Below are 24,759 nucleotides of genomic sequence, written 5' to 3'. Positions count from 1 at the left end.
GGCTCTCCAGATGTTTTGGAACTCCATTTCCCATGATGCTAAGACATTCTTTAGATTGTCTGAGCATCATGGGAAATGTAGTTCCAAAACATCAGGAGAGCCAAGGTTGCTGACCCTTCTTGAACTCAACTTAGGCGACATATGGATAGAGGGGGAAAGAAGATAGAAACATATTCATTTTTATACAGGTATGTGTGTCTTTTCGAGTTAAAAGTAAAAACCAGAGCTATATTGAAAAGAAACTTTGGTTTACGCCATCTGCACCATCTTGTTGTGCTTATGTGAGCAAATCATTTTAATTTTCTCTCATATTTTCATGTTTGCATATAAAAAAATGATATAGTAACTACTACAGCAGCGTTTCTTAACACCAGTCCTCAAGTGACCCTAACAGGCCAGATTTTCAGGATATCTCAACAAGAGCACAGGTGAAATAAGCAGCTAATCAGTAACTATGGTTATTAACCTGCTCTCACCCATTAGCTTATTATTTCACCTGTGGTCTACTTAAGATATCCTGAAAATCTGGCCTGTTAGAGGTAGTTGAGGACTGGAGTTGAGAAACACTGGTTACTACTGTGACTTTGCATAATTTCTTATTGTGATTTATATTGTAAGCTTTTTGTAGTATGACATTTTGTTGTTTTTGTTTTTACTTTCTACAGATGTTACTTTATATTGGACTTTAGTTGGGGTTGGTACCGCTTTAGGTATTTTCCTCATTACGAGTCTGGCAGTTTATTACATAATGCAACAGTATAAAAAGGGGACTTACAACTTACTGAAGTTTAAGCAAAAGAAAAAGTGCAATGAGGATATTCCAATGGACCCTTTTCCCAAAGAAACAAATCAAGCATGCTGAGAAGAAGCTGGGTATAAGCAAATTCAAGGACTTCTATTTTTTTGTGACATTTAGTTTCAGTTTGATCTTGCCATGGAAAATGACAATGTTCTTACTTCAGACAAGGGCCTCCTTTTTGTGGACTTTACAAGCTCCGTCTTCATTGTATTTATCTTCCTGTATTTATGCCCCTCTAAATGATATCACAATTTGTACACACGATTGACTGATTAGTTTTGCTACACAGGTGTTGTGGTTTAATCATGTTGATTTGGTCATTTTTGTATGTTTTATGTACCTGTAGGAACACAGACAAATGGATATAATGAAATAATTAAATGGACCTGTAAGCTAACATTTTTCTTTCATAACTCAGATAGAACCTACAGTTTTAACCAACTTTCCAATTTAATTATATTATCAAATTTTATCCATTCTGTTTTTTTCCTTTATTGGAGGATCAGCAATGCACTACTGGGAGTTAGCTTAACGCATTAGATGAGTCAATGACAAGAGACATATATTTGCAGCTACCAAACAGCAGTTAGCTCCAGCAATTGCAATGCAGCTCTTGAGTCTTCCTAGGTATGCTTTTCAACCAAGGACACCAAGATTATTAAGCAAATTAGATAAATGGGGTAAACTAGAAAGTTATTTAAAATTGCATATTTCCATCTAAAGGGGAGGAGAATACACGGCTTCATTCATTACTATTGGGAATTAAGAACCTGGCCATATTAACAGCTCCTACAGTAATCTGCGTTGACGAGTTTCGCAGACTGCTTTCTTCTCTCAAATCCATGTCAGGAGCAATGCTACGACCTGTCACACTTGAAGGGCTGTGTTCCTGTTCCACGGTATAGATTTTGGTAAGATTGTTTAATTTTTTATTACATAATGATAACACAGAAGATAGGGTCACAGTGTGGCGCCTTTTATCTTTGTAGAATCAAGGGTTAATATTCCTGGTAAGGGGATTATTGAACAGGGAGGGGTTTATACAGGATTGTGTTTATTGTGTCATTGCTGCGTTTGTGCGGGATGAGGCTCTGGCAATGTGTGGAACTGTCAGGTTCATTTTCGGGAGTTTTGCGCAGACTTTTTTTGGCGTGTTTTCTCCTTAGGCAGGGGCGGTCCTGCGAGGCATTCCATGTGACTGGGTGGGGCTTCTTCACTTCCTGTCTGATCTGCGACGGAGGAGACAAAGCGGTTTCTGTAGTCTGGGTCATAGGAGGTGGTGAGTGCCCCGGCCATTGGAGGTTATAAAGGTGCCTGTTATTTTCTATTCAATCCTAATAAAAGCTATGGAGGATTCTGACACGTTATAGGGTACTCCCTCTTTTACAAAGTCTCATACCTGTGTTTATTGTGAGGTTCCGGTAGACCAGCCTGCTCAACTATGTTCCACATGCCTTGATAAAGTTGCAACATCTAAAAATAAAAGAATGTCCAGTACTACTGAGCCGTCCACCTCTGAGGGTTCTCCGTCCCGTGAGGTGTGTTCCCTGCTTGCTCTCCCCCATTGCACATGCAGCGCCCCAGAGTCCAACTGTTACTCCTTAGGGAGAGATTTGTTGGCCGCCAGATTTTGCGGATCAACTGCAAACAGTGGTATCGAAGCGTAGGGCATTTCAGAGCGGCCCAGGAGTTGTCTGCGCCCATGGAAACTTCTGAGGGGTGGTACAATGACGAGACCCATGTCAGGTTAGGAAATGTCCAGAAGAAGACCCAAATGCTAGGGTGAACTTAAACAACACCCTTGCACTTTACCCTGAGTTTAATCCAGGATGTGAACCCACGACAACCTCCAAAAAACAATGTACTCACAATATGGAGCAGGGTTAGCCTGTGTCCAAAGTAATTCAAGATAACAGCCAGATAGACTTCTGAATAAGGAACTGGTTTCAGGAAATGTCTTCCACAGAATCAGGAGAGCAGGGATAGTCCACTTATACTCAGACAGAAGAAGGGTAAAACAAGAAACAGTTAATAATGCAGGAGTAGGTAATTTGTTATCAGGCAGTTTGAGGGTTAACACTGTGTAGTCAGTCCTTGCAGAGTTTGCAACAGGTTATCAGCCAGTTTGAGGGTTAACACTGAATTGTCAGTCCTTGCAGAGTTTGCAACAGGTTATCAGGCAGTTTGAGGGTTAACACTGAATAGTCAGAACTTGCAGAGTTTGCAACAGGTTATCAGGCAGTTTGAGGGTTAACACAGAATATTCAGTACTTGCAAAATCTGGCAACAGTATATCAGGTAGTTTGAAGGTTAACACAGATGAATCAGTAATTGCTGAGTTTGGCAGTAGGTTAAAATGCAGTTTGAGAGTTTCACAGAATAAACAGCATTTGCAGAGTTTGGCAGCAGGTTAAAAATGCAGTTTGAGAGTTTCACAGAATAAACAGTACTTGCATTGTTTGGAAACAGGTAATCAGGAAGTTTGAAGGTTAACCCAGCATAGTCAATCCTTGAAGAGATTGGCAACAGAAAATCAGCAGTTAGAGAGTTTCCACAGCAAATTCCTCACAGAAGCCACAAAGAGGAACAAACAAACGGGCACTGAAGAAACAGGAAGCCCGGAATAAAAAGCCTGGTCGTGACATCATCAGGAAGGGGCGGCTCAGACTACCTGTCAATCAAGCACACAGAAAGGACTGCCAGAGCTTCCCAGCGGCCGAGCATGACAGTGCCCCCTCCTCAAGGACCCCTCCGGGGGACCCGACCAGTCCTGGCAGGGTATTTCTTGTGAAAACACTTGGCAAGAGCTGGAGCATGAACATGAGAGGCCGGTTCCCAAGATCGTTCAGAGATAGGATAACCCTTCCAATGGACCAGGTAGTACAGCCGATTGCCCCGTAGCTTGGAATCCAGAATCTGGCTGACTTCAAACTCAGAAGTTCCCTCTACGGAAAGTGGAGGAGGTGGTTTACTCTTGATAGAGTACCAATTGTAGATGACTGGCTTGAGTAGGGAGACATGAAACACTGGATGGATCTTGAGAGTCTTGGGTAAGGCCAGGCGGTATGCAGAAGAACAAACTTTGGAAACAATTCGAAAAGGTCCAATGTACTTAGGACCCAACTTAGTACAAGGTTGTTTTAGACGTATGAATCTGGTGGATAAAAATACTCGGTCTCCAGTACGAAGTAAAGGAGCCTTGCACCTTCTGCGATCAGCATATTTCTTATGTCTTAAGGAAAAACAAAGTAGATTTTGACGAATGAGTTGCCAGTGGTTACTGAGATTTTTCACTATACAATCTGCTCCAGGGACTTTAGTAGAACTGGTAATCATAGGAAAGGTTCTAGGTTCAAAACCATAAGCTGCCTTAAAGGGAGAGGTCTGTAATGAGGCGTTATAACGTGAGTTGTGAGCTAATTCCGCCAAAGGCAATAACTGAGACCAGTTGGAGTGGTGATGGTCTACATAATGTCTAAGAAAAGATTCCAAGGCTTGATTTACATGCTCAGTCTGTCCGTTGGATTGAGGATGATGTGCAGTAGAAAGAGATATGTTGATTCCGAAATGTGCTTACAAAAAGTCCTCCAAAATTTGGAAACAAATTGGACTCCACGATCTGAGACTATGTCAGTGGGAAAACCATGTAAACGAGATATATGTAGAACAAAGAGTTCAGAAAGTCTTTGAGTTGAAGGCAAGCCTGGAAGAGGTATGAAGTGAGCAGACTTGGAGAACCGATCCACCACTACCCAAATGGTCGTATTTCCAGCAGAAACAGGAAGATCTGTAACAAAGTCCATGGATAAGTGAGACCAAGGGTAATGAGGAATAGGAAGAGGGTGTAATAGACCAAACGGTCAATGAGAATATTGTTTGTTCGAAGCACAAGAACTACAAGCAGCAATATAATCCTTAACATCCCTCCTCATAGTGGACCACCAAACATGCTGCTTCAGTTTCCACAAAGTATTGGTTACTCCAGGATGACCTGCTGAAATGTTGTCGTGAGCCCAATGTAGAAGCTTAAGACGTAATCCTTTATTATTATCGGTTATTTATAGAGTGCCAACAGATTCCGCTGCGCTAATCCTTTGGGTACATACAGGATACCAGAAGGTAGTTTGCAAGAAGATGGTACCCGGACTTAAGCAGCATGTAAAGCCTGTACTGGAAAAGAAGATACTTGAGCCAAAACATTGACTGGACTTAGTATAGGTTCAGAATCCAATGGAGAAGGTTCAGAAGATTGGAACTGCCTAGATAAAGCATCTGCTTTGGAATTTTTTGAACCAGGAACATAGGAAAGTACAAAATTAAACCTGGAGAAGAACAAGGCCAACCGAGCCTGACGAGGATTGAGACGTGTAGCTGTTTGAAGGTATAAAAGATTCTTGTGATCTGTCAGAATGAAAAAAGGTTGACTGGTACCCTCTAACCAATGCCTCCATTCTTCCAAAGCTAATTTTATAGCCAAAAGCTCCTTATTGCCCACATCATAATTTAACTCGGCAGGATTTAATTTTTTCGAAAAGAATGCCACAGGATGTATCTTGCTGGTAGTCGGATCACGTTGGGAGAGAACAGCTCCAGCTGCTATAGAGGAAGCGTCAACCTCCAAAATAAACTGGAGATCAGGAATTGGATGACTTAGAAGAGGTGCAGAAGAAAATGCTGATTTTAGCGTTTCAAAAGGCTGTACTGCCGAAGAGGACCAGTTCTTACAATTTTGCCCTTTCTTAGTAAGAGAAGTGAGTGGAGACATGATGTCAGCAAAGTTCTTTATAAACTTTCTATAGTAATTGGCAAAGCCAAGAAACCTCTGCAGGGATTTGAGAGTAGTTGGTCTGGGCCAGTCCTTGATAGCCGAAAGTTTAGCAGGATCCACCTCAAAACCTGATTCAGAAATGATATACCCCAAAAAGGGAATGGAACTCTGATGAAAAGAGCATTTCTCCAATTTAGCGAACAGGGAATTGTCTTGTAACCTCTGAAGTACCAGTCTTACATGATGTACATGTTCCTGTAATGTTTTCGAATAGATCAGAATGTCATCGAGATAAATGATAACAAATTGATTTAGATAATCTCTTAAGATTTCGTTAACAAAGTGCTGAAATACTGCTGGTGAATTGCACAATCCGAATGGCATTACTAGATACTCGTAGTGACCAAATCTATTGTTAAATGCCGTCTTCCATTTGTCTCCTTTACGGATTCTGACCAAATTGTAGGCCCCACGGAGATCTAACTTGGAAAAAATAGAAGCACCTTGAAGACGATTAAATAACTCAGAAATGAGCGGCAGAGGATAGCTGTTTTTGACAGTAATCTGATTCAAGGCCCGATAATCAATACAGGGACGAAGACCTCCATCTTTTTTCCCAATGAAGAAAAAACCCGCACCCACAGGTGATGAGGAAGGACGAATAAATCCTCTGGCTAAGTTGTCCTTTATGTATTCCTCAAGAGAGACATTTTCTTGACGAGAGAGGGGATAGGTCCTTCCCTTAGGTAGAGGAGCCACTGAATACAATTCGATAGGACAGTCAAATATCCGGTGTGGAGGTAACGTCTCAGCCTCCTTTTTAGATAACACATCACTAAAGGCATGATAGTAATTAGGCAATAAATCAGGAACTTCCACCATAGCTGCGACAGGACAAGGTGGTTTAGAGGGATTTTGCAGGCAATGTTTGAAACAGGAAGTTCCCCAGGAAATAAGTTCTCCTTTAGACCATGAGAAAACTGGATCATGAAGCTGCAACCAAGGTAACCCCAGAATCAATGGTATGTGGGGAGAAGAGATGACATCAAAACGAATAATTTCAGAATGGAGTATGCCCACAGACAAAAGAAGAGTAATGGTAGAATGTTGTATGATACCAGAACCTAGAGGCTGTCCACTAACAGTAGTTACCTTAATTAACTGTTTCTTGGCTTTAAGAGGAATCCTGAGAGAGTCAGCAAAGTTTGAATCAATGAAAATTCCAGCAGCTCCAGAGTCGATGAGAGCTTGAAACTTGGTGTTTCCAAAAGTGATAGTCACAGGAACAAAAAGTTTAGAATTGAGGGAAGACATGGGATTCTGGCTTAACTCTGTCCCTCTATCAAAAGTTAAGCCTTGGCTTTTACTGGCCGGATAGGAAATGTCCTTTGGCACCACAATAGAGACATAATCCAAGAGTACGCCTTCTATGGCGTTCAGCTTCTGACAATTTAATAGCTCCTACTTCCATGGGTTCCACAGACTCAGGAGATTGGGAATTATTATTAGAAAGACTTGAGGTTCGAATAGGAGGACGAAAAGAAGATTTAACAAAGGATCTCCGATTCCTATCTCTCTCCTGAAGACGTTCTGAATGCCGGGCGTCAAGAGTAATAAACAAATTGATAAGACCCTCCAATGAATCGGGGAGTTCCCAAAATACAAGTTCATCCTTAAGGCGTTCGCAAAGTCCTTTGCGAAAGGCTGCCCATAAGGCTCCATGGTTCCAATCAGTTTCTGCGGCTAAAGTCCTGAATTCAATAGCATATTGAGCTACCGAAAGGGATCCCTGTCTCAGATCCAACAATCCTGCCTCTGCAGCTGCAGACCTCCCAGGCTTGTCAAAAACAGAAGAAAAAATGGACACAAATAATTCCACATCCTGTAGTAAAGGATCATTCTTCTCTAAAAGAGGAGACACCCAGGCTAGAGCCTTACCCTTCATGAGGGATATAATAAAGGTGATTTTGGAAGTAGAATTGAAAAAAACTTGAGGATTGTTTCTGAAGTGTAAACGACATTGATTAAGGAATCCACGGCATTCTTAGGGATTACCGTCATATTTATCAGGAAGTGGGATTCATGGCATATACTGTCCAACAGGTTGAGGTGGATTCAAGCATTGGAGCTAGTAGCAGCTGCAGCAGGAGTCACCGTAGCTTGAGAAGGAGCGGAGAGGTTATGTAGCAGAGCAGTAATCTGGTCAAGCTTGGAATTCAAAGTTTGCAAATGAGCAGAATGATTTCCCAGAAGTAGCCCTTGTAGAGCCACAGCCCTGGATAACTCATCAGGGTCCATATTATGGCCCGTTTGTACTGTCAGGTTATGAAATGTCCAGAAGAAGACCCAAATGCTAGGGCGAACTTAAACAACCCCCTTGCACTCTGAGTTTAATCCAGGACGTGACCCCACGACAACCTCCAAAAAACAATGTACTCACAATATGCAGCAGGGTTAGCCTGTGTCCAAAGTAATTCAAGATAACAGCCAGATAGACTTCTGAATAAGGAACTGGTTTCAGGAAATGTCTTCCACAGAATCAGGAGAGCAGGGATAGTCCACTTATACTCAGACAGGAGAAGGGTAAAACAAGAAACAGTTAATAATGCAGGAATAGGTAATTTGTTATCAGGCAGTTTGAGGGTTAACACTGTGTAGTCAGTCCTTGCAGAGTTTGCAACAGGTTATCAGGCAGTTTGAGGGTTAACACTGAATTGTCAGTCCTTGCAGAGTTTGCAACAGTTTATCAGGCAGTTTGAGGGTTAACACTGAATAGTCAGAACTTGCAGAGTTTGCAACAGGTTATCAGGCAGTTTGAGGGTTAACACAGATTAATCAGTACTTGCTGAGTTTGGCAGTAGGTTAAAATGCAGTTTGAGAGTTTCGCAGAATAAACAGCATTTGCAGAGTTTGGCAGCAGGTTAAAAATGCAGTTTGAGAGTTTCACAGAATAAACAGTACCTGCAGTGTTTGGCAACAAGATATCAAGCAGTTTGAAGGTTTACACTGAATAAACAGTATTTGCAGAGTTTGGCAGCAGGTTAACATGCAGTTAGAGAGTTTCACAGAATAAACAGTACTTGTATTGTTTGGAAACAGGTAATCAGGAAGTTTGAAGGTTAACCCAGCATAGTCAGTCCTTGAAGAGATTGGCAACAGAAAATCAGCAGTTAGAGAGTTTCCACAGCAAATTCCTCACAGAAGCCACAAAGAGGAACAAACAAACGGCACTGAAGAAACAGGAAGCCCGGAATAAAAAGCCTGGTCGTGACATCATCAGGAAGGGGCGGCTCAGACTACCTGTCAATCAAGCACACAGAGAGGACTGCCAGAGCTTCCCAGCGGCCGAACGTGACAGCCCACTCTGACGCTTCGGAGGAGGCTCCTTCTGGGTCTGAATCCGTGTCATCTAAACCTCCGGCTGCGGAGGAACCTGGCTATAGGTTTAAGATAAAGAATTTGCGCTTTTTGCTGAAGCAAGTGCTTGCTACTCTGGAGGTTCCGGACCCAAAGTTTCTGGAAGATCCTTCTATTCCTATGCTAGATAAGGTTTATGAGGACAGGGTGGTGCCCCAGACCTTCCCGGTTGCTGTAAAGATGGCAAACATTATCAAGAATGAATGGGAGTGATTAGGTTCTTCCTTTTCCCCTTCTTCTTCCTTTAAAAAACTGTTCCCTTTCCGGACACTCAGCTTGAGCTGTGGGGTACCATTCCCAAGGTGGATGGTGCTATCTCCACGCTCGCGAAGCGGACAGCTATTCCCCTAGAGGATAGTTCGTTGTTTAAGTAGCCCATGGATAAAAAATTGGAAAACATGTTATGAAAGATGTTTCTTCACACGGGGGTTCGTTTTTCAACCAGTGGCTGTAGCCGCGGTTGCCAGAGCTGCATCATATTGGTGTGAATCCCTGTTTGAGATTATCGAGGGTGAACCTTCTCTCAATGAGGTACAGGAAAAGATTAAGGCGCTGAAGGTTGCCAATTCTTTCATCTAAGGTGTCAGGTTGTGGCTAAAGTCTTGTTCTGTGGACATGACCTCTAAGTTGCGGTTGTTGTCCCTTCATTTTCAAGGTAAGATCCTGTTCAGTCCAGGCCTGGATTCGATCATATCCACGGTTACGGGAGGCAAGGGAGACTTCCTGCCGCAGGATAAAAAGGTTAATCCTAAGGGATCTACTTTTTGTCCCCTTCGTGCAGACGAGGCCCAGTGCCAGCAGCCCGCCTCTAAAGTGGACCAGTCCAAGGGATCTTGAAAACCAGCTCAGGCTTAGAACAAGTCCAAGCAGAACAAGAAGCCTGCAGAGACAAAATCAGCATGAAGGGGCGGCTCCCGACACGTCTCCGGACCAAGTAGGGGACAGATTGTCTCTATTCTTCAACGCCTGGTTGCAGGACATCCAGGCCCCTTGGGTTCTGGAGGTGGTCACCCAGGGTTACAGGAAAGGGTTCAAGTCCCTTCCACCCAGGGGCAGATTCCTCTTGTCAAACCTGTCTTCAAGGCCTGTCTTCACATTCTAGAATGTGTGAGGAATCTCTCCTCTCTAGGTGTTATTGTACCAGTACCACGAGCAGAAAGGGGTGAAATCGGTTTGTGGTTCCAAAGAAGGAGGGCACGTTCTGCCCGATTCTGGACTTAAAATGTTTAAACTAATTTCTGGCTGTTCCATCGTTCAAAATGGAAACAATCAGATCCATTTTGCTTCTAGTTCAAGAGGGGCAGTTCATGACCACAATAGACTTGAAGGATGCCTACCTTCATGTTCCAATTCACAGGGACCACTTCAAGTTCCTCAGATTTGCGTTTCTGGACCAGCACTTCCAGTTTGTGGCTCTTCCCTTTGGTCTGGTAACGGCTCTGAGAGTCTTCACGAAGGTTCTGGGGGCCCAGCTTGTAGTGGCCAGACCCAGGGGCATTGCTGTGGCACCCTACCTGGACAACATCCTTGTTCAGGTGCTGTCCTTCAGCCTTGCAGAGGACCATTCAGATTTTTCTCACAGATCAAAGACGCAGGAAAATTGCGTCCACCTGTCTTGCCCTTCAGTCCTCCGAGAGCTCCTCAGTGGCCCATTGTATGGAGGTAATTGGGCTCATGGTTTCCAGCATAGATGGCATTCCATTCGCCAGGTTCCATCTCAGACCTATTCAATTGTGCATGGTGAGTCAGTGGAACGGCAATCATTCAGATCTATCACAGCTGATATCCATGGATGCACGGACTCAGATCTCCCTTTCTTGGTTTCCGGAGCAACTGTCCATGGGGACATCCTTCTTGAGACCAACCTGGGTGATTGTGACCACGAACGCGAGTCTGGCGGGATGGGGAGCTGCCAGGATGGCACAAGGAATATGGTCTCTGGAGAAGTCTCTCCTTCCGATAAATAAGAACTGTGAGTGATCTACAATGCTCTAAAGGCATGGCCCCCTCTGGTGTCATTCAACTTCATAAGGTTTCAGATGGACAACATTACATCAGTGGCTTACCATCAGGGGGGTACGAGGAGCTCCCTAGCAATGAGGGAGGTGTCTCAGATTCTGGAGTGGGCGGAGTCCCACAGCTGTTCACTCTCAGTGATCCACATTCCTGGTGTGGACAACTGGGAGGCAGACTTTTTCAGCAGACAAAACTTTTATCCGGGGGAATGGTCTCTTTACCCCGAAGTGTTTGCAGAGATTTGTCTCAGATGGGGACACCAGAGATCAATCTCATGGCATCCAGACTTAATTGCAAACTACCCTGATACGGATCAAGGTTGAGGGACCCTCAGGCAGAGCTGATAGATGCATTAGCGGTGCCTTGGGGGTTCAGCCTAGTTTTCCTTCATTACCACTTCTACCTCGTATAGTGGCACGTATAAAACAGGAGAGAGGGTCGACCATTCTGATTGCTCCTTCGTGGCCATGGAGGACGTGGTTTGCGGATCTGGTGGGATCTCATCCTCTCCGACGTGGAGGTTACCCAGTCACAGGGATCTGTTGGAACAGGGTCCCTTTCAACATCAAAATCTCGATTCTCTGTGGTTGACTGTGTGACATTAAACGCTTAGTCTTAGCCAAGAGAGGGTTTTCTGAAAGTGTGATTGATACTCTAGTTCAGGCAAGGAAGCCAGTCACTCGGCTCATCTACTATAAGGTGTGGAGAACTTACTTGTCCTGGTGTGAGAGACATGGATATCCTTGGCACAAGGTGAAAGTGTCCAGGATTCTATCTTTTCTACAAAATGGTTTGGAGAAGGGACTTGCCACTAGTTCCTTAAAGGGACAGATTTCGGCCTTAACATTTCTATTGCATAGGAGACTTGCTGAGCTCCCTGACATTCAATCTTTTGTTCAGGCTCTGTCTAGAATCAGGCCTGTCTTTAGGCAGTCTGCTCCTCCTTGGAGCTTAAACTTGGTCCTTAAAGTTTTGCAGAAGGCTCCTTTTGAGCCTATGCATTCTCTTGACCTTAAGATTATATCCTGGAAGGTTCTCTTCCTGTTGGCTATTGCATCGGCACACAGAGTTTCCAAACTGGCTGCCTTGCATCATGAGCCTCCTTATTTGTTTTTCATGCCGATAAGGCTGTTCTTCGCATGGGCTTGGGGTTTCTTCCCAAGGTGGTGTCTAACCGTAACATCAATCAGGAAATAGTATTTCCTTCTTTGTGTCCTAACCCTTCTTCTTCTAAGGAAAGTTTACTTCATAATCTGGATGTGGTTCGTGCCTTGAAGGTCTATCTTCAAGCTACAAAGGATTTCAGACAATCTACGTCTCTGTTTGTGGTGTATTCAGGGAAGCGCAGGGGACAGAGGGTTTCTGCTACTTCATTGTCTTTTTGGCTGAGGAGCTTGATCCGTCTGGCTTATGAGACAGTGGGACACAGGCTTCCTCAAAAGATCACGGCTCATTCAACTAGAGCGGTGGCTTCGTCTTGGGCCTTCAAGAATGAGGTCTCTATGTAGCAGATTTGTAAGGCGGCTACTTGGTCTTCCTTACATACTTTTACATAGTTTTACTAATTTGACGTCTTTGCTTCTGCAGAAGCTGTTTTTGGGAGGAAGGTTCTGCAGGCTGTGGTGCCCTCAGATTAGGGGTCCGCCTTTTACCCTCCTGGTTTCATTAAGTGTCCTCTAAAGCTTGGGTTCCCAATAGTAATGAATGAAGCCGTGGTCTCTCCTCCCCTTTAGATGGAAAACATAAATTATGCGTACCTGATAATTTTATTTCCATCGTGGGGAGGAGAGTCCACGGCTCCCGTCCATATCTCCAGTGGATGGACCAAAATTTAATTTTTCTTCTCCTGGCACAATTTATACCTGATATTTCTCCTACTGTTCCTTGTTCCCTCGGCAGAATGACTGGGGGATGAGGGGAGTCTGGGAGGTTTTTAAGCCTTTGGCTGGGGAGTCTTTGCCTCCTCCTGGTGGACAGGTTCTTAATTCCCAATAGTAATGAATGAAGCCATGGACTCTCCTCCCCACAATGGAAATAAAATTATCTGGTAAGCATAATTTATGTTTTTGGATTTGCAGTCCCTGCAACTAATAAGCTATTTTAATATTTTATTCTAATAATATGTGTCCAAATAGTGATAATTCTGAATTGTTATTTGCTTTTTATTTTTCAATAATCTTAGCAGTTAAATGATTCTTGCATCTTACAAGATCAGAAGCACACATTTTACAAATTGGTTATGCCAGCATTTAATCATAGATTGCAAAAACATGATGTAATAAATACATTTTTTACAAACACTATCCTACTGCTGGCAGCTGCATTGGAGTACAATGATTTAATTAAAGGAATAGTCTAGTCAAAATTAAACTTTCATGATTCAGATAGAGCATGCAGTTTTAAGCAACTATCGGATTTACTCCTATTATCAATTTCTCTTTGTTCTCTTGCTATCTTTATTTGAAAAAGCAAGAATGTAAGCATAGGAGACGGCCTATTTTTTGTTCAGCACCTGGGTAGTGCATTATGATTTGTGTATAACTGTAGCCACCAATCAGCAAGCGCTATGCAGGTGCTGAACAAAAAATGGTCCGGCTCTTATGCTTACATTCAAATAAAGATTAGCAAAAGAACAAAGAAAATTAATAATAGGATTAAATTAAAAAGATGCTTAAAATTGAATGCTCTATCAGAATTATGAAAGTTTAATTTTGACTAGACTGTCCATTTAAGCTAACATTTTATTGTTATTTAGTTCAGAATTGGTATATAGCCCTTTTATAAAGTAAGATATAATTAGAAAGTACATTATCAGTAAATTTTATTCTGTGTAAATCATTTTAATTCAGATCTTTTTTTTTCAGTTATATACAAAATCACAATACAAACTGAGGACTGTGTATTCTTATTCTTCACTTCCCATAAAGTTTTCTTACACTACTAATTTCTATTTTAAAGAGTCCACCTTCCTTTATATAAAGAGTGTGATATGATCTAGGAACAGTTAATTTGATGAATGATAGTTTTTTATTATTTATAATATATTCATTGTAAAACATGTTCGCCTAGATTACGAGTCTTGCGTTAGCCTTAAAAAGCAGCGTTGAGAGGTCCCAATGCTGCTTTTTAACGCCCGCTGGTATTACGAGTCTTGCAGGTACAGGTGTACCGCTCACTTTTTTGGCCAGACTCGAAAATACCGCAAATCCACTTTACGTCTAGGGATGCACCGAAATGAAAATTCTGGACCGAAACCGAAAATTCAGGATGCCCTTGGCCGAAAACCGAAACCGAAAATGACCTTTTTCCCAAATGATTTTAAAATAGGTTTTTTTCTATAATTGTATTAATAATATTAGACTTTTTAATGAATTTAATTACTCTAAAATTAAAAACTACAAGCCATTAAAATAAATAACCACACTTTTATTGAAAGTAACTCACCAAAATTAGACAGAAAATAAACTTAATAAACCAATATAAATAAAAAGCTGTTAAATCTGTTTCCATTATATAGGACTGAATGAAGAATAATTGTTGATATTAAATAGTGCTCCAGAAATGGGTTGGCTTCTAAGCTTACATTCCAACTTTTTAAAATAAAGATACCAAGAGAACTAAGAAAAAATTAATAGAAGTAAATTAGAAAGTTGTTTAAAAACACATGCTCCAGCTAAATTATGAAAGAAAAATTTTGGGTTACCTATCCCTTTAAACAAATCTCTGTATAAGACTCTTCTAAGTTTGCTATTGATATTTGTTTGTTGGAAGCTCATCTTTTACTGACAGTTCTCTGTATAAGGCTCTTCAGTTGCTAGCACCTCTCTGTATAAAGCTCTCCTGTTACTAAACATCTCTCTTTATAAGGCTCTTGTTACTAGCACCTTTCTGTATAAACCTCTTCTGTTACCAACATCTCTCTGTATAAGGTTCTTGTTACTAACAGCTCTCTGTATAAACCTCTTCTGTTACTGACATCTCTCTGTATAAGACTTCTGTTACTGACATCTCTCTGTATAAGACTTCTGTTACTGACATCTCTCTGTATAAGACTTCTGTTACTGACATCTCTCTGTATAAGATTCACCTCTTTTTCCGCCGAAAATTTCGGTTGCCGAAATTTCGGTGCATCCCTATACTAAATCAATTGAAAAAGAAGCAGACTAACTAAAAGGCTGACTAGAAAATATCACATGGACATCTATATTTTAAAAATAAAGATATTTTACATCAAAATTCCTTCCGCTCACAACAGACTTCTGTTACTGACATCTCTCTGTATAAGGTACATCTGTTACTGACAGTACTTTGTATAAGGCTCTTCTGATACTGGCTGCTCTCTGTTTAAAGCACTTATGTTACTGTCTTCTCTCTGTATAAAACACTTGTGTAAATTACAACTCTCTGTATAATCCTCTTTGAATGACAGCTCTCTGTATAATGCACTGGTGCTTATTACAGCTCTCTCTATTAATAGGGTACCTTAGTGCTTTATACAGAGAGATGTGATTCACAGAAGTGCCTTATACAGAGAGCAGCCAATAAGTACCTTTATATAGAGAGAATCCAGTAACAGAAGTTCATTATACAGGGAGCAGACAGTAACAGAAGACCCTCATACAACAAAGTGGTGTCAGTAACAGATGTGCCTTATACAAAGAGCTTTTAGTAATGTAAGATCATTATACAGAGAGATGTTATTAGTAATAGAAGTGCATTATTCAGAGAGCTATCAGTCACATGAGTGCCCTATATAAAAGAGAGAGCTGTAATAAGCAGCAGTGCATTATACAGAGAGCTGTCATTCATAGAAGAGGCTTATACAGAGCTGTAATTTACAGAAGTGTTTTATAGAGAGAAGACAGTAACATAAGTGCTTTATACAGAGAGTTGTCATTCACATATGTGAATGAGAGCTCCCTGTTTAAGGCACTTATGTAAATGACAGTTCTAATAGTTTAACATTTGCTAAATACTTGTGCTCTATAACAAAACATAAAAAATAGTGGATCCTTAAAAGCAGCATTAGTAATATCTTTTAACTTCAGTTCCCATATCAGCTGACTAAAATTAAATCAGGAAGGTGTTCCACATATGTTATTATCCTGCCTATGGGACTTAATTGAAGACTACAGAGTATTGCTGTTTTTGCTGCCTAAGGGTTAACTACTGCTGCTAAAAAGGGATTGGATTTAAAAGTTGCCAATCACTCCTAAATAGTTACAGTGAGCGAAAAAAACGAGTGGAGAATAAATACAAAGATGGTACATGTGCTTCGCTAAAAGTACTAAACACTACCAGTATCTACACATAAACACAGACAGGGAATAAATATGCTCTGTCTGCGCTCAAGCACAAATGAATAAATAGCAGGGACTATCTATCATACCATCTCCAGAGCAGTTTTCTTTTCTCCTCCTGCAGCCATGCTGTCTCAAAATAGTCTCAAAAGCTAACGCTAGTCTGCAAGTTACAAACACGCACCACAAGACTTCAGGGGATCTGTAGTTTCATTGATAATTTCTACAGTCACATGAGTATGTTTGTGTATGGAACATGAGAGATTATAAATATGATACTGTACTTTGCGATCTCGCACTTATATTAAGCCAGCCTTGCTAATATGACTCATTCACATGACCTGCAATGTACATCGAAAAATGTTTTGCAGATCAGGGTTCCGCTCATATGTATTAAATAACATCTCCTGCCATATTAGTAAGGAGGAAGAGGGTTAACCTGCTGTTAGTGTGGAGGAAGAGTTGCTCCGGTTCAGCAGTTCAGCTCACTTAGAGACAACGAAGGTTTGATTTATAGCTTTGTAGTGCCTGGAAATAGAGGGGGGGTTGCTCCGTTTTAGGCTGCTGTAAATCAAACCTTCCTTGTCTCTAACAGAGCTGAACCTGCACCGGAGCAACTCTTCCTCCTCACTAAGGTCAGCAGCACTAAATCAACAAAATACCGGAGCCTTTCAGGAAGTGCACGCACTGCAGATTCTTCAGATACCGCTCTAGATAGGAAGGGAGGGAGGAGGCTGTGCTGTTCATGCGTGAGTGGCATTGTGGGAAATGTAGTTTACTAACCTAATGGCCTAGAAAGCCTCTAGCTGCACCGGTCTAAATTTAGGTGTGGATGGATGCGGTTAGCGGCGGCCAGCAAGTGTAAGTGTGGCACAAATGTAACATGCAATTTTCGGCCAGCTTGTCTCTCTTTCGGCCGAAATAGGATAGGCCCATTTTCGGCCGAAAATTTCGGTTGCCGAAATTTCGGTGCATCCCTACTTACGTCAATTGCGTATCCTAATTTTTCAATGGGATTTCCCTGACACCGGTATTACGAGTCTTCCTAAAAGTGAGCGGTACACCCTCTCCTGTCAAGACTCCTACCGCATTTGAAAGTCAGTAGTTAAGAGTTTTATGGGCTAACTCAGTAGTATAAAACTCTTAACTAAAGTGCTAAAAAGTACACTAACACCAATAATCTACCTATTAACCCCTAAACCGAACCCCCCCCACATCGCAAACAGTTAAATAAAATTTGTAACCCCTATTCTGCCGAACCGGACATCGCCGCCACTTTAATAAATGTATTAACCCCTAAACCGCTGCACTCCCGCCTTGCAAACACTAGTTAAATATTATTAACCTGCCACCCCCAACGTCGCCGTATCTAGGTTATTGGCATTCACTACCTCCTTTGGTAATGAGTTCCACACGTTTATTGCTCTTACAGTGAAAAAATGTTTCCGTTGCAGGAGATTAAATCTCCTTTCCTCCAACCTTAAATTGTGACTTCTGGTCACAAACAATTTTCTTGGAATAAACAGAGCTTCTGCCATCTCTGTATATGGGCCATGAATATATTTATATAAAGTAATCATGTCACCTCTTAAGCGCCTTTTTTCTAAAGAAAACAAACCCAGTTTGGCTAGCCTCTCCTCATAGGTTAAATTCTCCAATCCCCTTATTAGCTTTGTGGCCCTTCTCTGGACTTTTTCTAGTTCTGCAATATCTTTTTTTGCGTTTGGTCCCCAGAACTGCACTCCATACTCAAGGTGAGGTCTTACCAGGGCTTTATATAGTGACAGAATTATGCTTTCCTCACTTGAGTCAATGCCTCTTTTAATACATGCTAGTATCTTATTAGCCTTTGAAGCTGCTGCCCTGCATTGTGCACCCATCTTTAGCTTGTTATCTATTACTACCCCCAAATCCCTTTCCTCCTGTGTTTGGCTAAGTCTTGTCCCATTTAAATAATACGTTGCCTGCTTATTTTTACTTCCAAAATGTAGAACCTTGCATTTTCCCGTATTAAATCTCATTTTCCATTTACCTGCCCATACGTCAAATTTTTGCAGGTCCCTTTGTAACAAAAGTTCATCCTGCTCTGACCTAATAACCTTACTTAACTTAGTATCATCTGCAAAAATAGAGATGTCGCTATTTAATCCTAGCTCCAAGTCATTTATAAAAATATTAAAAAGAATAGGGCCTAGCACTGATCCCTGGGGTACTCCACTGATTACCTTTGTCCAATCTGAGTATGATCCATTTACTACTACTCGTTGCTCCCTATCTTTTATCCAGTTATTTATCCACAAACTAACATTTTCAGATATTCCCAGTCTCCTAATTTTGTGCATTAAAGGGACAGTTTACTCAAAACATTTCTCCCCTTTAATTTGTTCCCAATGATCCACTTTACCTGCTGGAGTGTATTAAATTGTTTACAAGTAGCTCCTTTACCCTTATATTGGCATTTGAAATAGTTGATTTAGCATGTGGTATCCCCACCTATTCTGAAAGTTTGTGGCCGCGCGTACCAGCTATAGATAAGCTTTGTAAACACAGCCAGCAGAAGAAATTACACTCCCAGTGCGATATAGCAGAGATAAGGTAATACAATGTTGATTTTCCATTGTTCTCTCAAAGTACTGGTGATTGTTTTAAGGACAGATATAAGATAAAGAAGCAGGTATATTTGCACAATGTGATACAGTAATAAGATCGGATTATACCTACAAGCTCAACCCATTTTATTAGGTTGTGGCTTCAAAACAAAAAAATCAGAGCTTTAATATACACAAATAAGCCTTAAAAGGCTAATTTTCATACATTATTTACTCTGCAGTTGGCAAAAAAAGCAATTGTAAAACATTAAGGGTAAAACTATTTTACAGTATACTGTCCCTTTAATCTCTCATGTGGCACTGTATCAAACGCCTTTGCAAAATCTAAGTATATCACATCAACTGATTCCCCTTTATCTATATTTTTACTCACTTCCTCATAGAATCTAATTAGATTAGTTTGACATGATCTATTTCTCCTAAAACCATGTTGATTAGAACTCATAATCTTGTTTACACGAATATGCTCATCAATATAATCCCTTATAATCCCTTCAAATATCTTCCCCACTATTGATGTCAGACTAACTAGTCTATAGCTTCCTGGATCATCCCTACTTCCCTTTTTGAAGAGTGGCACCACATCAGCTTTACGCCAATCCTTGGGTACCATGCCTGAGGATAATGAGTCTTGAAAAATTAAGAGTAGAGGTTTGTCTATAACAGTGCTAAGTTCCCTTAACACCCTTGGGTGTATTCCATCTGGGCCTGGAGTTTTATTTACCTTAAAGGGCCATTATGCACTCATTTTTTCTTTGCATAAATGTGTTGTAGATGATCTATTTATAAAGCCCATAAAGTTTTTTCTTTTAAAAAAAAAAAAATGTATAATTTTGCTTATTTTTAAATAACATTGCTCTGATTTTCAGACTCCTAACCAAGCCCCAAAGTTTTATTTGAATACCGTCAGCTACCTTCTCCAGCTTGCTCCTGTTTGTGTAAAGGGACTTTACATATGCAAAAGAAGGGGGAGGGGGAGTGTCTTATTTCCCACTTGCAGTGGGCTTTACTACTGCCTTTTCAACAGAGCTAATCTGAAAGCTTCTAAGTACGTTTTTAAACCATTTTATACTGGATTTTTATATCAGTATCTGTGCATCTTATTCTTTATAGTAGTGTCTATTACATGCAGTTATATGAAAATGAGTGTATACTGTCCCTTTAATATTATCCAATTTGTTTCTGATATCCTCTATACATAAACCAATTAATGGTATGGGCTGGCATGTTCTATTTTGTTCCAAAGTATCATCCAATGGTTCCTCTCTTGTGTATACTGAAGAAAAAAACTGGTTTAGTATCTCAGCCTTCTCCCTGTCACTGTTAATCATGCTACCCTCCCCGCATTTTAATGTACCTATATTGTCTTTCTTAGATTTTTTGCTATTTATGTACTTAAAGAACCTTTTAGGGTTAGATTTAGAATCCTTTGCAATTCATTTTTCATTTTCAATTTTGGCTAATTTGATTGCTTTTTTTGCATGATTTGTTATATTCTTTATAAATATGGAATTTTGAGTCTGTAATATTTTCTTTGAATAATTTAAATGCCCTACGTTTTTTCCTAATTTCTCTTAACACATTTATATTCAGCCACATTGGCTTGGATTTTTTATTTTTATAACCATATGGTATTTGTTAATATGTATATTTATTTAACAAAGTTTTAAATGTTATCCATTTATCCTCTGTATTTTTATTAGAGAATACTTTGTCCCAATTTATATTATTTAATGATTTCCTTAAATCGTTGAATTTTGCTTATAATTAAACGTCTTGGTTAAACCTTTAAGACACTGCTTATGAAAAGAAATTTCAAATGTGACCATGTTATGATCACTGTTACCCAAATGTTCTTTGACTTCTATGTTTGATATTATATCTGTATTATTTGATAGCACTAAATCCAATATAGCTTTACTCCTAGTTGGCTCCTCTATTAATTGTGAGAAGAAGTTATCCCTGAGAACATTTATAAATCTATCCCCCTTAGCTGAATTACTATTTTCATTGGCCCAGTTTATATCAGGGTAGTTAAAATCTCCCATAATTACAGCACTGTTATTAGCAGCCTTACCTATTTGTATTAGTAGTTGAGTTTCATCCAAGTCACTAATGTTGGGGGGCTTGTAGCATGTTCCTATTAATATTTTTTTAGGATTTGTCCCCCCACTCTTTATTTCCACCCACAGGATCTCTACATTGTCGCCTGTATCACAAATATCTTCCCTTATTGTAGGTTTAAGGTTAGGTTTAATATACATGCAGATTCATCCACCCCTTTTCTTATTTCTGTCCCTCCTAAATAAAGTATACCCCTCTAAGTTAACTGCCCAGTTATGTGAATCATCCCACCAAGTTTCAGTTATACTGATAACAGCATAGTCCTCTTCTGCAACTAAGAGCGTCAGCTCCCCCATTTTACCTGTCATGCTTCTTGCATTTGTTGACATATATTTAATTTTCATGTGCTTTCTGCTGATACTTGGTGTGCTTTCCTCCATACTTTATAATGTGATACTTCTTAAGTCATCTCTTCCTTGAGATATTAAAGGACTAACAGATTCACAGACTGATCTCTCTATTCTATTGTGTTCTAACTGACCCTCCCCCCTTTGCCTAGTTTAAAAGGTTCTCTAAACGTGCTACCATCCTTTTCCCCAACACACCTGCACCCATGTCATTCAGATGCAATCCATCCTTACTGTACAAATTGTACCCAAGTGAAAAGTCAGCCCAGTGCTCTAAAAAGTCAAACCCCTCATTTTTACACCATGTTTTTAAACATTCATTAACAGACCTTAGCTCCTTCTGCCTTACTGAATTAGCACACTGCACTGGTAATATCTAAGAAAATATTACTTTGGTGGTCTTTGATTTAAGCTTGCTACCTAAGTCCCTGAAGTCATTTTTTAGGACTCTCCATCTCCCGCTGATTCCTTCATTAGTACCAATATGTACCATGACTGCAGGATCAGACCCACATCCCTCTAACAATCTATCAATACGCTCCACAATATGCCTAACACGAGCCCCTGGAAAACAGCAAACTGTTCTATTTAAAGGGTCTGGATGACAAATTACCCTATCAACTTTCCTAATAATAGAGTCTCCTACCACCAACATCTGTCTCAGGTCCTGACTTGTATGCCCCTCTTCCATGACTGAAGGACTGTTAACTATAGTATGCCCCTCTACCATGTCTGAAGGACTGCCCACCATAGTATGCTGCTCTTCCACAGCTACGGGACTGTTCACTATACTAGGCAAAACAGCCCTCTCTGACACTGCTACCCCTGAACTGATATCCCCAACATCTTAACTTAATCTGGCAAATCTGTTGGGGTGTCCCAGCTCAGAACTGGCCTGTCTCTTCCGCTTACCTTTACCTCGCCCTCTTACTGTGACCCAGCTACATCCTGGAGTCTCCTCATCTGAATCCTCCCCATTCCCACTGCTAGAACCATTAACAATTAGCTCGGTCCTATCCATTTCCCTTTCAAGTGTCTGAATTTCATGCAGTGTTGCAATTCGTTCCTCCAGAACTCCAATATGAGTTTCTAAAGAGACAATATGCTCACATTTACCACAAACATATAATCCCTGAAGTGGCTGCTCCAGTGATGCAAACATATGGCAAGCTGTACACTGAATAAGATTCTCACACATTCTTGCTGAAATATTTAACTTAAAAGTATAAAATAATTATATTTCCCCTTGGTTACTCCAAATCCTTGTTTGCCTAACTACCTTGGTTAGCTAACTATTATACTTAAACAGATAATCTTACTTTAACAGAGAATCAATACAGCAAACACCACTTAGAGCAAGCTCAACAGAGTTAATGTGCTAAATTTATAGGCTTGCAGCAAGGCCCACACAGGTGAAAATAACTCTTCCCCTAATTACCCACACAGGAAACAAAACAAAAAAATGGAATGTAACCTAAGTTACAATTACACCTAACACTACACTATAATTAAATTAATTACCTAAATTAAAGTAAATTAATTACAATTAAATAAAATAAACTAAAGTACAAAAAAAACACTAAATTACAGAAAATAATAAAATAATTACAAGTTTTTTAAACTAATTACACCTAATCTAATCCCCCTAATAAAATAAAAAAGCCCCCCAAAATAATAAAAATCCCTACCCTATACTAAATTACAAATAGCCCTTAAAAGGGCTTTTTGCGGGACATTGCCCCAAAGTAATTAGCTCTTTTACCTGTAAAAAAAAAAAGTACAATACCCCCCCAACATTAAAACCCACCACCCACACACCCAACTCTACTCTAAAACCCACCCAATACCCCCTTAATAAAACCCCTTGAAGATCACCCTACCTTGAGAAGTCTTCACCCAACCGGGCCAAAGTACTCAATGAAGCCGGGCAAAGTGGTCCTCCAGACGGGCAGAAGTCTTCATCAAGCCGGGCAGAAGAGGTCCTCCAGATGGGCAGAAGTCTTCATCCAGACGGCATCTTCTATCTTCATCCATCCGGCGCGGAGCGGGTCCATCTTCAAGCCATCCGATGCGGAGCATCCTTCCTGGCCGACGACTAACAACGAATGAAGGTTCCTGTAAATGACTTCATCCAAGATGGCGTCCCTTGAATTCCGATTGGCTGATAGAATTCTATCAGCCAATCGGAATTAAGGTAGGAAAAATCCTATTGCCTGATCCAATAAGCCAATAGGATTGAGCTTGCATTCTATTGGCTGTTCCAATCAGCCAATAGAATGCAAGCTCAATCCTATTGGCTGATTGCATCACCCTACCTTTAGAAGTCTTCACCCAACTGGGCCAAAGTACTCAACGAATTGTAAGTAATTTAATTTAGGTAATTAATTTAATTATAGTGTAGTGTTAGGTGTAATTGTAACTTAGGTTAGGTTTTATTTTACAGGTATTTTTGTATTTATTTTAGATAGGTAGTTATTAAATAGTCAATAACTATTTAATAACTTCTACCTAGTTTAATTAATTGTAGTTATTTTATTTATATTTATTTAAATTATATTTAAGTTAGGGGGTGTTAGGGTTAGACTTAGGTTTAGGGGTTAATAACTTTATTATAGTGGCGGGCGATGTTGGGGGCAGCAGATTAGGGGTTAATAAATATAATGTAGGTGTCAGCGATGTTAGGGGCAGCAGATTAGGGGTTCATATGTATAATGTAGGTGGCGGCGGTGTCTGGAGTTGCAGATTAGGGGTTAATAATATAATGCAGGTGGCGGCGATGTCGGGGGCGGCAGATTAGGGGTTAATAAGTGTAAGATTATGGGTGTTTAGACTCGGGTAGGGATGGGCGAATGTGTACATTTTCGAATTTCGAATGTTAGAACGAATGTTATTACCGAAATTCGAATTATATATCCAAATGTTGATAAGAACGAATATTCTTAAAAATTCTATAATCTAAGGCTATTTACAGTTTTTCGAATGTCACTTTCGAATTCGAATGTTTATAATTATATTGAATGTCCACATTCAAAATTTTGAATTTAACATTCTATTTAACAAATACTATTCAGAAGTTCAATAGTTCATGCGGTAGGGAGGGAATCTAGTAAATTGATACATAATAGATACAAATATATTGTTTTGAATGTTTCTATATAGAATATTGCATAATTCGAATATTACATTTAAAGAAAGCATTAGAAATACTATTACAAACATATAAATTTGAATTTTTCGAATTCGAATTTTACATAATTCGAATATTACATTTAAAGAAAGCATTAGAAATACTATTACAAACATATAAATTCGAATTTTTCTAATTCGAATTTTGCATAATTCGAATATTACATTTAAAGAAAGCATTAGAAATACTATT

At 40.1% G+C, this 24,759-nt stretch overlaps 1 protein-coding gene across 2 annotated transcripts in view; it reads left to right on the top strand.

The window, feature by feature from the left end:
* Window positions 1-21,479, top strand: part of LOC128663612 (intercellular adhesion molecule 5) — a 264,464-nt gene extending 242,985 nt beyond the window's left edge. Inside the window, exon 7 of one of the 2 annotated variants that reach the window (XM_053718019.1) lies at window positions 666-21,479. In XM_053718019.1, the coding sequence (XP_053573994.1) occupies window positions 666-862 (197 nt within the window). In that variant the 3' untranslated portion in view covers window positions 863-21,479. The remainder of the gene's footprint in view (window positions 1-665) is intronic. The other variant, XM_053718017.1, reaches the window with a different exon arrangement.
* The last annotated feature ends 3,280 nt before the right edge of the window (window positions 21,480-24,759 follow it).

The sequence above is a fragment of the Bombina bombina genome, chromosome 6 (genome assembly GCF_027579735.1).
Source record: "Bombina bombina isolate aBomBom1 chromosome 6, aBomBom1.pri, whole genome shotgun sequence".
NCBI lineage: Eukaryota > Metazoa > Chordata > Amphibia > Anura > Bombinatoridae > Bombina > Bombina bombina.
The sequence above is the reverse complement of the archived record's forward strand: the minus strand, read 5'-3'. Positions and strand labels throughout refer to the sequence as shown.